The sequence below is a fragment of the Anthonomus grandis genome, chromosome 4 (genome assembly GCF_022605725.1).
Source record: "Anthonomus grandis grandis chromosome 4, icAntGran1.3, whole genome shotgun sequence".
Taxonomy (NCBI): Eukaryota; Metazoa; Arthropoda; class Insecta; order Coleoptera; family Curculionidae; genus Anthonomus; species Anthonomus grandis.
Window position 1 is genome coordinate 30,846,777 of NC_065549.1, and position 13,678 is coordinate 30,860,454.

General features: G+C 31.5%; 1 protein-coding gene across 1 annotated transcript in view; it reads right to left on the reverse strand.

Annotated features, from left to right (window-relative positions):
• The window catches only part of LOC126735307 (ATPase family AAA domain-containing protein 2-like), a 48,606-nt gene that overhangs the window by 2,640 nt on the left and 32,288 nt on the right, over nucleotides 1-13,678 (reverse strand). Inside the window, exons 9-11 of the mRNA XM_050439256.1 lie at nucleotides 12,088-12,291; nucleotides 11,803-12,033; nucleotides 9,735-9,883 (exon numbers count right to left, since the gene is read on the reverse strand). Coding sequence (XP_050295213.1) covers nucleotides 9,735-9,883; nucleotides 11,803-12,033; nucleotides 12,088-12,291 — 584 coding nt within the window. The remainder of the gene's footprint in view (nucleotides 1-9,734; nucleotides 9,884-11,802; nucleotides 12,034-12,087; nucleotides 12,292-13,678) is intronic.

Below are 13,678 nucleotides of genomic sequence, written 5' to 3' on the forward strand. Positions count from 1 at the left end.
AAGTTTAGCAAAATATAAAGGCTATATTTAGGCATAGTCTAGGCTTATGTCTAGGCATAACAGGAGCCATGAAATCTACACCAATCGCATCCACGGAAGCTCTTCTTAACCTTCCACCTGACAGAACACCAAAGAATATCAAGAATCTGTGAGGCAAGTCCGCAGTGAGATCAGGGACTGGGCGAAAAGAAAACATCAAGCTCACTCGACAGACATGAGACAGCTGAAGAGAGAAAACATGTTTATGAATTTTAAAATAGACGAAAAAATGACTAGAGACCTCGTTACATTTTGGAGAACCTTTACAGGTATCAGAACGGGTTACATGGCCATTAAAGAACATCTGAACAGAATTGAAGTATATAATAACTGAGACCTTAATTGCCGATTGTGCGAAGAAGAACCGGAAACAGTCCGACACGTAATTTGCAATTGCGAGGCCTGGTGCCGCAAAAGGCAACAAATATTTGGGTGAGACATACTGGACCACTTATGTATCACAGCATCAAAAGACCTGTACCGGCTGGACAGGGCAACGAGGTACTAGGCTGGGTAGTATAGATGTATATCGCGGTAAGCACAATAAGCCTTTAGGCTGAGGTGCCGAAGAAGGCCTTTTCTCTATCATTTCAAAATTATTTCCAGCAATTTCTTCTTGTCACTTTTATTAACATATTATTCCTAAAAGCGCATGTGTTATGCTGAGATATGGACATCATCAAAGATGGCGCGCATGTAGTAGTCTGTGAATTTCAACCGCTCTCTAATTTTGCTTATTAACAAAGATTTATTAAAAAAATAATTATAAAAAGTTAAAGAAACGCATTCTATAAGTAAGTATCTCTATATTGAGAAAAAAGTGTACGTGAAAACAGTGTCCAAAGTTGTTGTTTTTGTGAGTTTTATACCACGAGAACCCAGCACCCAAACAAGCAGCCAGCAGCCATCATGGTTATCGCATCCGCCGACATGCGCGAAATTAAAAGTGCCATTATTAGTACATTCAACGATAAATTTTTGGAGGAAATTGCTTCAAAAGTCGCTGCTATTATAGGGAAGAAACTGGAAGAAAGGGTTAACCAACAATCAGTGGGTATTAAAACCCTAGAAAATCGCGTTGAGCAATTGACGCGGGAAAACGAGAGACTTCTTAACATGGCCGACGATCAGGAGCAGCTAGCAAGGAATCAAAATATCCGTATATTCGGAGTTAAACATGAAGATCAAGAAAACATCGAGAATACAGTCCTCGACCTTTTCAAGAACAAAATTAAGGTAAACATTCAAAAATCTGACTTCGTTAAGTGCCACCGCATTCCAAATAAAAATAGAACAGATAAGCCGGAAGCTATCTTGGTGAGATTTGCATCGTACAAGGTGCGCGACACGGTATTAAAGAGCAGAAAAAATCTTAAAAATACGGGATTGCAAATAAAAGAAGACCTAACAAAATTTCGACTTGGGTTACTTCAAACGGCTGTCGAGCGATTTTCAAAAAACAATGCATGGGTATTAAACGGAAATGTTTTCGTAAAAAAAAGTGATGTGGTGCACCGTGTTAATAATAAACTGGACTTGGATACACTATAATCCAACTCTTATTAATAAAACTGTGGCTAGTGAGCTTTAACGAGATATAATGAGGCTCAAACTTGATACTAGGTATTGGATTTACTTAACAAAAATAAATAAAGGTAAATCTGCATTGTTACTATTTTTTAGTTTGTTCTGGGGTACTTATCTATTTACCTATGCGTTTATTTTATTTTTTTTCCTGAAAAAATCCTTATTGCTTTAATATACATATATATTAATTTGATTAAGACTTTATTAATGAGAGTATGTATACCCTAGATATTTTAAATTATTAATTTGGACTGTGTTATACATGTTTGTACATTATGGTGTTGGTACTTATGTAAACTTTAAATATATTAAATTGGGCGGTTGTCAATAAAAACACATACATACTTACATAATATGTTGAGTTTTTTGTTTTACTTATTTCAATTAATTCTAAATGTTTACAAATCATGTTTTTTTTTGTTTTTGGAGTTTTTTTGTTATTTTGGGAATTTTTTCAAAAATAGTTTTTTTGTTATTTTTTTTCTAGGGGTATGGAGCGCGCAAAATTGGGGCTAACTAAGCATAATAGGAAGTCAGGGAAAATGTGGTGGTATGTTTGGGAATATGGCTGATCACTTGTCTGCTCAACATCGAGAAAATGTATATAATTATGTGTCAAATGATAACTATCTTACAGACTTGCAGGGTTTTTTGGTGGGTCATCTTAATGTGAGATCGATAAATACAGGATTTGACGAGTTCCAAAATTATATGTCAGAATATAAATTTGATATACTGGGTTTAACTGAAACATGGTTAAATCCAGGTATACCTAATAACTTGTATAATATTCTTGGATACAGATTTGTTAGGCAAGATAGGGCTCAAAGGGGAGGCGGGGTAGCACTGTATATTAATAAAAACATAAGTTTTGCGTTAGTTGATCTAAATCAAAATTTATTTGAATATATAGCTATAAAATTTATAATTAAAAACAAAAACCATATTTTTATCAATATTTATAAAGCACCCACAGTGAGCAATTCTTTATTTCTTGATCAATTTGAGGATATGTTAGGTAACTTATCTGTCAACTATGATAATATTATTATAGTGGGCGACTTTAATATAAACCTCTTAAGTAACTCTACCTACCCCAACAAGCTTAGGCAGTTATTACAAATATTTCAATATACTCAGCACATTCAGGAACCTACTAGATTTGACTTTACACATCAGACACATAGCCTCATTGATTTTATAATCACAGGTCAAAATATTAATTGTACAAAATCTGGATCCCTGGCTATTTGTCAAAGTATTACGGATCACAATTTAATATATTCTCTTCTCAAGATACCAAAAAATCATAATAAGTTTAAAACTATTACTTTTAGAGATTACAATAGCATTAACATTGACACATTTATAAACCAAGGGAAGTTAATATCTTGGGATCGATTGTATAGGGCTAACGATGTAAATGAAAAAGTTTCCATTTTAAATTCCACTTTAATACAAATAATAAATGAACATGCTTCCTTAAAAACTAAAAAAATTGTTGAAAAGTGTTACTTACCCTGGATAACAGATAATGTTAAAAAGTTAATAAAATTAAGAGATAATGCCCACAGAAAATTTTTAAGAACAAAATTAGATCAACATTTACAGTATTACAGACAGCTTCGAAACTTCACAAAACATGCAATTGCTAGGGAAAAAATTACATTTTTTAATACTTTTGCGAAGAGTAATGGAAGGGCTTTTTGGAGTACAGCAAAAAAACTTCATCTTACATCTAAAAATAATCAAATAGATATTCCGGAAACTCTTAATAACGCCACTCATATACATGATTTTTTTTTAGAAACAGATAATGAGCCTAATACAGTACCAAATCATCTCATTGACTTTTATAAAAACAACAAACTAATTACTCATATTAATTTAAAATTCAAATTAATTACCCATGAAAATTTGTTTAAAATTATTTCTAAAATAAAATCTAATGCTGTTGGCGAGGACCTTTTATCAATAAGGGATATAAAATTGTGTCTACCCTTTTGTGCGGATGCTATTGTAAATGTTATTAATTCTTGCATATTAACTTCAACTTATCCAACAATCTGGAAAACTGCAAAAATTTTACCACTACCTAAAACTAACGATCCAAAAACCCTTAAAGATATAAGACCAATTAGTACACTTTCTGCTATGTCAAAAATATTTGAAAAGCATATCTACTCACAAATTGAGTCATTCATAGAACAGCAAAATATAGTCCCAACCTGCCAATCTGGTTTTAGAAAGAATTTTAGCACAACATCAGCACTAACTAATATCCTCAATGATATAAGAGAAAATCAAGAACAAACAAATAGTACTTGCATGACACTTTTAGATTTTAGTAAAGCTTTCGATACGGTACATCTTGAACTGTTATTAGCAAAATTAAAGTATTATGGATTCTCTACAGATGCACTAAATTTGTTACAAAATATTTTAACCTTTAGGTATAGTTACGTAAGTACAAAAAAAGACTCTACAATAATAAAGTCGGATCTCAAACTTGTCAAAAAGGGAGTACCTCAAGGATCCGTCCTTTCTCCTCTGTTATTTGCCATTTATGTAGCAGATATGTACAGGAGTGTTAAATTTTGTAAATTCAATCAATTTGCCGATAACACCCAACTTACTATACCTGTAGTGAAAAGTAATGTGATAGAAGCTAAAGAAAAACTTACTAATGACTTAGACCAATTATTCTTATATTCAAAGAACCATAATTTAAAATTAAACGCAAATAAATCTAAAATTCTTATAATAAACAAAGATAAACAACTTCGTGAACAAATTGAACAAATATTTCAGGTATCTTTAAATAATAATACTATACCAGTCGTTCAAAATGCAAAAAAATTGGGGGTTATTTTTGACACAGACCTATCTTTTCAGCAACACATAAATAGTAAACTTTCCACTGCATATTTAAGACTTAAAAATATTAATTATATTAAAAAGTATCTACCTCAAAAACAAAAATATTTTTTATGTAATTCTCTGGTTCTGTCCCTGTTTGACTATTGTGATGTTGTCTATGGTGACTCGCTATCATTGGTAACTAAAAGGTCCATTCAAAAGATGCAAAACTGGTGTATGAGGTTATCATATAATATATCTTATAGAGAGCATATAACGCCCTATCTAAATGAATTTAAAATTTTAAATATGGCCAACAGACGAAAACAACATTTTTACTGTTTCATACACAGAGTAATAATTACTGGCAAACCCCCCTACCTTTTAGAAAAATTTAAACCGCTTCCAAGAACTACTTTAGGGCTACAGCGTACCGCCAATGACCAAAGCTATATTGTACCCCACCATAGAACTTCATGCTATGAAAAAAGTTTTGCATACACTGCTGTTAAAATGTGGAATAGCTTGACACAAGTCCTTAAGAATTCAAAATTTTTGTTTTTTAAAAATTCAATAAATAAGATCCTATTGGAAGAACAGACTAGGTTATAAGTTTTAAAAGTCACATAAATAAATTTAAGTACTTAAATAAGATCAATATTATAATAATTTCGATGTTGAGATTTTTTAATTGATTTTTTATTTTTTTATTTCGTATTGTTTCTAATATTCTGCCACGTTCTGACTTATCCCTAAAATCTAACTGTCATCAAGACTCGTTTTCCTTCTGCGCGCTCCCATTCTCTTCAGAACTCTTATTTTTAATTTGTCTTTTTGTTTTTTGTTTTCTTTTGTTTTTTTTTGGGAATTATTTTATTAAGTAGTTTTTTATTTATTTTTCTTTGCATACTTTATATGTACTATTTTTTATTTTATTTTTTTTTGTATTTATTATAGTAGCTATTTATTAGGTTAAGGGTCCTTTCGCAGGCGTCCGCTCAGCGGTCACTGTTACCGGTTTTGTAATCGTGAATTGGTCCTTTTTTGTCAACTGTATATATTATGTGTAACTAAATGATACTTGTATTTTTTTACTTTTGGCAAAATAAACAATTTTGAATTTGAATTTGAATTTGAATATTTGGCACACTTAGACATTGTGTTATTTTTAAATTAACGTTTAAAAACTATTATGTTAAAGGGGCTATATAAAATTTATTATTCATGCCGAGTACCTCGTCTGTACTAGATAGTGTGATATTTTAGGACAATATTAATCGAAAAAATTAACCAAGTTCAAATAAAGTTCAATTTAAATAAAGTCAGAAGGAAATTGCCTATTAGTAGTAGTAATGATGGGCAGACAGTGTCCGATAGGTAGGCCTAAAGGTCTCATTCCGCCGTACCTATTAAGTGGAATAAAGCGTAAAACCAGCTCAAATTGTTGAAAAAATTAAATGGCTGTCGAAAACAAGCCTTTTGTTAACACAGGATAAATCAGAGCTTTTAAGAACTTTGCTAATCCCCATTGTTTTTAATGATAATATATTGTACAACAAGTGAAAAAAACGCCATATCGCTTACGAGCGCAAAAGTTTGTTGCGCAAATCAAGCGAGGAAGAAATATCATTTACTAACGTACTATAAACACACTTTCTATGAAGTTGTCAAGTGTTCAGTTTCATATATAAATAGCCATTGACTGATTTTTGTATTTTATTTAAAATTAACACACGGTAACATTTAAATTTGAACAAATTTGAAAAGTTATTCCTGGTAGGTCCAAAAAGACTTTTAACGGGAACCAGATTAGTCCAAAAACCTATCAAAACTCCAGCCCAAACCATGAAAGTTCCGCCTTGATGCCTGTCAACTTGGAACGGTTTGCAAGCAAGTTCACCATACGCTTAGCCTTCTTAAATCAGGACGTTAACCAAATCCTAATTCATCGGTAAAAAGAATGTATGCCCATTCAAGTTCTCGCCTATTCTTCGGTCCATCCTAACCTGCTTGCGCGATTTCCACGGGATAGTACTGGAGCTCTAACGGAACATGTGCCATAAAGATTGTTTTCATGTTACCTATTTCTTAATATTTGCGCAGCTAGGAATATTTTGAAGCTCGCTTCTTAGCAGGTTGGTGGTAACATTGAGGTTTCATAATGCCTGAAGGCGAATACATTTTGGAAAGTTATTTCTGGTAAGTCGTTTTGATCACTACGGCCTTAAAAAAGGCAGAAAAGGCGTCATGAAATTAAAACCAAACTAAAACTATACAGGATGCAAATCGATCGCCTGTGGAAAAACTATAATTGGGAGAAATCTAAAAGTTTTAAGGTATACTAAAGTCGATGAAAGTAACTCAGCTTTTTTTCAGGATAGCGGCACTTCCAAATCGATATTCTTAGTCAAATTTCAAGTCTTTTTGGCCAAATTTTTGACTCAGGAAACACAACATTTGAAGAAATCATTCCCGATACAAAAAACTATTCCTTCAGGGAAAAACTTATGTATTATAAACGTTATATATGTATTATAAATGGAATTGGTATCACCTGGAAATAGGTTACTGGTAACCTAGATGCCTCTTATTGTGAATACTTACTACTACAATCGTTGAAACGAAAAAATTGCACATCAAAAACAAACTTACATTGAATCTATGATGACAAATATCGATAACTACTTTTGTTAATATGACCTTCAATTTGACATTACAAAAGTTACAACTAGACGAAGAAACATAACAAAAATGTTAAAACTATCAAATATCCTATCGTAAACCTTACAGATAATATGGCTTATTATCCTGCGCAACCACGAGTTCTCGACACTTGAACATCTCTTATAGAGAACTCTGAAACCAGAAATGTATACTCTGTATCATGTTAATCCTATAATATGAGTTAGTGGAACTATTGATGATTTGATGTAACTTACTGTTGATGATTTGATATAACTTTGCAAAATTTGGAACAGTGTAAAAGTATAGGATGAAATCAGGAAATCTGTCTGTAGATTCTTTCAACCAATAATTTTTTTCTACCAACAATTCAACCCTCTTGTTACTTTAACTCACAGCCTTATTCATTGGTAGCACCAAAGTTAAAGCAAAATATGTTGTCCTGGCAAAATATCAGCAAATAAAAACCAGCCTGTATTTATCCCTATAAATGCTTTAAGCACTTAGAACAATTCAAGCCTTAGATCTAAGATCTAATTTATCATTGATATAGACGATTTTAATATTGTGTTACGGATATTTGTGGTACCTACCTACCTACTTACCTGGATATAGTTATAGTAGTTAATAGATCTGTATGTTATGCTTAGAACTATTAGATTAATATTAATAAAAGTATTAGGTTAGTTGTATTTCTAAAATTAATTAATATATTATAGATTTTATACATAAATTAAAAATGTACATAAATTTAAAACATTCAGTAGATAATATTTTCGGTTCTATTAGTTCGATTATTTATGTTTAGTCTGGGGATGTAAAAGCAAGCAAAGAAAATACCACTTGAAGCGTAAAGAATGAAACCCAAGCGTTGGGATCACGCCATGACTGTTTATGTTATTAAAAAGACCCTGCACTTTTTGACCACGAAATGTAGAAAGGGCATAATAAATCGAACGTTGAAGTAAAACACAGCTTTTTATTAAATCGGTCGTAATAATTGAGAAGTGGGATTTGTCCGCGTTTTGTAATGAGTTCGTCGGAAAAAAGTGAGTTTTCGGGTAATGAGAGTTGGTGTCTAAAAAGCGCCGTTCAAAATATCACACGGAGAAAAACAATGAAACTCGGAAAACACGTGCGGAAAGTAATAATTCTCCTAGTTCCGCGTCAGAGCATGAAGGAGATGTGCGAGAAACGCGTACAATCGCCAAAAAACGGCGAATTGAGGAATTAATTTCCGCGAAAGTGTGTGAAATTTTGAAACAATTTAAATCTCAAGCAGAGAAACACCAAAATTTATTTAATAATTCTCATTCAACTGAGATGCCTTCCAGCTCAAATTCAAACCTAACTAAAATTGATATTGTGCCAATGTTTGACCCAGAGGTTGGGGACTCATCAAATTGGGTCAACAAAATTGACCAACTAGGAGCTAACCACAGTAGGAGTGATGTAACAAAAGCATATTTTCTCCAATCCAAGCTCTCAGGTATTGCTAAAATGTGGTTATATGGTATATCGAACTATAATAAAACCTGGGATGAATGGAAAGTAGCACTTTTACGTGCGTTCCCATCGCACGAGAATTATGTTAATACCTTAAAGAAAATGCTAGAAAGGAAAAAGACTAATAGTGAAAGCATGATACACTACTATTATTCAAGTGTTTGTTAATAAAGAAGTGTGAAATTTCGGACTACAATGCCGTGTCATGCATTATTGACGGTTTACCGGTTACGTTATTCTAAGGGTAAAATCCGCCGACGAACTTTTCTAAGGTCTCAAAAACCATCATCAAAAACCATCCGATGAGGATAAAAATAGTTTGAAGTGCCACATATGTAAGAAATCGGGGCATATGTCAAGAAATTGTTTCTTCAAGTCAGGAAGCTCCATGGATAACAAAACTCATTCACACCAGGCTGCCTCATTTTTTGGAGGACGACCAAAGATCAAGGAACGTAGCCATTGTAGTCGAAAAAGACACAATAAGGACGAGTGCTGGCACTCATATTCCTATTGAAAATTTGGATCAAGTAATATAACAACCTTCAAAAATCAACACATCTTCTGGCATACTATAATATCAATTATCCTGATCATTCTTTTAGTCTTCTTGTTAAAAAATTTACAGCAGAGACAACCGATACTAAAAAGCGAAATGTCAGATGAAAATAAAATTGTGGTATAAATAAATATAAGAAATTGTTTTTCTTTTTAATGTGTTCAGAAAGATTTGAAATGTTGTTTTGCTGTGACATCGATTATGTAGCGAAAATGTATTTAAAAAATACAAATTTATAATATGTATTTTTAAATAATCCTAATAATAGCGCAGAAGCGTGCATTGTAATCGCGTCAAAAACATGATGCTCTCTGTGTATATCCAATTCTTTCTTCTCCTTATTTTAATTGCTCTATGTCCTAATTTTTGTAAAATACATATCAACAGCCGAAAATGTCAAATTATAATCAGAATCAGATAAACATAAATGCCGAAAAAGATGATGGGGTCCAACAAAAGTTACGATGTTATACTTCTCCTTTCATACATTTAAATTTCTTACCTTTGTTAGTAGCTCGAAGGAATTCCAATGAATATTAATACAGGCGGATATAACATCATACAGTAACTCCAGTTGCGAAACTGCCATGTCTTTTGAGGTTACCACTGAGGCATGTTTCCACAAAGCGTGAATGCGTTTGATGTCTTCGTCTTAAAGAAATGATTAAAAATATTAAATAGTGTTTATTATTAAACATTATTATAAAATTAAAAATTTATTTTATATTACATATTACACATATTAAATTGATTTAGGGAATAAAGATAATAAAGGAAAATTAAGTAAAAATTTGCATATTTATTTGGAAAATAAAACATGTTTAAATTTATTTTGGAAATACTGCTAAACATTAATTTATCAAAAATTCAAAAATCCATCGTAGTATACCAGGGAATTAATAATGTATGACAATTAAAGGAAGTAAAATATCTAAAATTCGAAATAACAAAATGTAAAGAAAAGTTGATGGAAAAAAAAGTTCTTGATAGAGTGTATGATCATCCATGTATAGCGAGGGTGTGAAAACACCTTATAAAGAAATAGAAAGTCTCCTGGAGAGATTTTTACATCGTTATTTGGAAGAGAGCAGGCAAAGAAAAGGGAAACCGCCACTGGAGTAGAAACACCATTGGAGGAGATAAATTTGGTATACTACGTAAAATCATAATGTTACCTCACGCAATGGCTTTAGGGTGAAGAAAACGTGGTGTGACGCGGAAATAAGGGGTCTCATTGGTCGCTATGTATGCACATCGGCAAACTTTACACTATTCCTATAGCACCAAAAAAAACATTAAGCGCCATGTTTATTTCTTTTGTTGATTATAGAATTTACAGCTAGTTTAAATCTGCTTTTTCTCAACATACATAATTATCGTAGTTTAATTTACAACTTGGAGTATGTTTTTAAAATGTTCTTAAATATCTTTATAACCGTTCGATCATTCAACATTAAACTCCCCTATATATTATTCTATGCTCGACATAAAAAAGAAAACAAGGGTGATAACTGGGACAATAAAGACGTACATGTGTTTTTCTTGTCACTTTTTGATGGTCCTATATGTCATACTTAATTCGCCTCTACTAAAATTCAACTAAATTCTTTTAATGAGGAAACAAACTCTAAGTAAATAGTAAATGGTTCCGTATATTGAAAAACAATCATTTTATTATTTTAAGTAATTTTTTACATAAAATGGAAAAACCATTTTCCTTATATAAAGGATATTATACATAGATAAAGAAAGTTCCTACATAGAATGTAAAAATTAATATATCAAAAAAAATAAAAATCTCCACGTTTATCAATAAGGAATCGGATCATTTAATAAAAGTTGAGACTATTTGCGGACCATATCCATATCATTAAAGAAGAAGGCAACCTATTAATGGTAAAAAATCAATACTTAAAAATCTATATTACAGGTTTTTGCACATTAAACATCATGACTAAAGAAAGAAACTACTACGTCCTAATAGATATCACATTGTAATATTTTTGGAAATTATAAGACGAAAATGCACTCTACTGATATCACTAGCTCTGAGCTTCATGATATCGCAGCATTTTTGAAATTGCCGGATCTGGAGATTGGATCAAGCATAGATTCCGGCAATCTTCAGCAACGATAGTTCGAAATCGACATCCTATAGCCAAAAGATAGTGAACGAGCTACAAAAAGGGGTTGAGTATTGAAATTTTAGCTTGCAGTCTCAAGAAACTAGACAAAATGCCCAATTCGTCAAACGCTGTTTAAACTGTTTTAATGCGAACTCATGAAACATCATCATAGACTTTGGCAAGAAAACACTTTTTTATTTTAGATTTCTTTCTCGTAGAAAAAGTATTGTTTCTAATTCTTGCGGAAAGTGCTTTTCTCGCCAAGCTCATCCGAACTGCGCTTCGCCTCGTTATTCTTTCCCTGCTTTTTGCGAGTGAGAAAGTGTCATTTTGTGATTTATTAGGAAAATACAAAATGACTATTACATGTTTTGCTTTTTAAAAATACATCTTAAGTATCTATAAACACAACATATATATAGTTTCTTTTTGATAACTACTTACCGCCATGGTTATTTTTCAATGAAGAGCATGAGTAGACTTCATTTTCTTTGTCAAATTTCCTGTTAAACATTATAGTTTTTAAAGGTGACTGTCCACAGTTGATCCAGTTTTCTGCTTTGCGCTGACTTAGTAACTTGTTTAAAATCCTCGCAAAATATGGAGCGTTTTTAGTAACATCTACACTGCTTGCGCTATCACACCTTTTAAGGCTCAAGTCTCCAGACTTTTCTTCTAAAGGAAAATCATCAAATAACTAAAAAGTAAACTAAAAAAGTATTGACTAACGTTTAATTTCCTTATTGATGTCGTATAAGCTGTTAGCACTATTGCATCGAACAACCAAGTTTTTACGACAACCGCGCCCTCTCTGTCGCGGTTTTTTATTTGGCGAAGGGCTAGAATAATCTCTTTTTCGTTTTCCAGTAGTCTTCTCTATATTTATGATAGGCTTCTTAGCTTTGCGGTCTGGCAAATCACGTCTACTAGGTCCTTAAAAAAACAAATAAAATTTGTATATGATGATGCAGAATTAAAATCCTTGAAGAAACTTGTCCAGTGGCATAAATACTGAGAGTTACCATCTCTTAGCACAGCAAATTTTAAAGCAAATTTCTTAAGGACGACCCTAAATTATCATATGTTCTGAATCATTTAATTCAAAGTTGGGTGTTCAAGAATTCTCAAAAATTAAGTCATAAATCGAAAATGTATAGCGGTAGTTAAGTGTTTTTGAAGGAGCCACAAGAAAATAATTTTAGTTTATCATATTATAGTGTATGCATTTTTTTAATAATAAATTGAATAGTTTAGATGATTATAAGATGGAAAAACTGGTTCTTGTCTAACACTTATCTTTTCTTTTTTTTTATTATTCTATTAGGTATCAACATTAATTATGTTTTATAGGGACGGGTGGCCCAAGATAAAGAGAAAACTATAACTTCTTTAGTTTTTAGACAAAATAAATAACATTTGGTATGTGTTAACAAAAGTATATAAAAATAATAACTAAATCAGATATGATAATTTTGATTAATTTTTAACAAAAATAGATGTTTAGTTATTTTAAATATTCGCGTAGAGCACATAAAAATAAACGATAAAAATATTTTTTTCATAGTTGCCTAATGCAAATTAAATATATAATTTGTTGACAGTATTTGTCAAAAAATTATACATTTAATTTGCATTAAGTAAGAAATTTGATAGATAACATTCTATAAAAAATATTTAGAATGTCGTGGTCTTTCAAAATATAAAAAGATATACCAGGTATTTTCTTTAAAATTAAACATTAAAGTGGATATTAAAGAAAATAATTAAATACGACATCTACCATTTATGGGCATCCCCATATACCAAATTTATACTGAGAATACAATATACAGGGTGTCAATTTGAAAAATTTTAATGCAAATATCTCTGAAACTAAAAAAGTTAGAAAAGCGCAATTTGGTATAAATGTTATACAGGTAGGATGAATTCTTCTCCCAATTCACTGATCTGGAAATGCATCATGTAAAAATTGACTCACAAGAAAAACATAGTGAGGTGGCTCTCCATCTTGTTGAAAATATAATAAATCTTCAATTAAGTTTCTATCCTCATGAAATAGAAGATCAGTTAGATATAACTAATCTTCTATTTCTTTAACAATTTTGGTTGAAGGTTGAAGTTATCGCTGAATATTGGCGTAAAGACAATGTACAACATCCTTTCTCTTGTGCCACTTCATCAAGTACCTCTACTCTGATCTCACCAAATTTAATTTTTTGTCAAAAAGATATATATTAAAGTTTAAATTAAATGTCAAATAAACGTTAAATTACTTTTTACGCACTACTACGTGAAAAGATTTTTTTAGGCACTAGTTTGG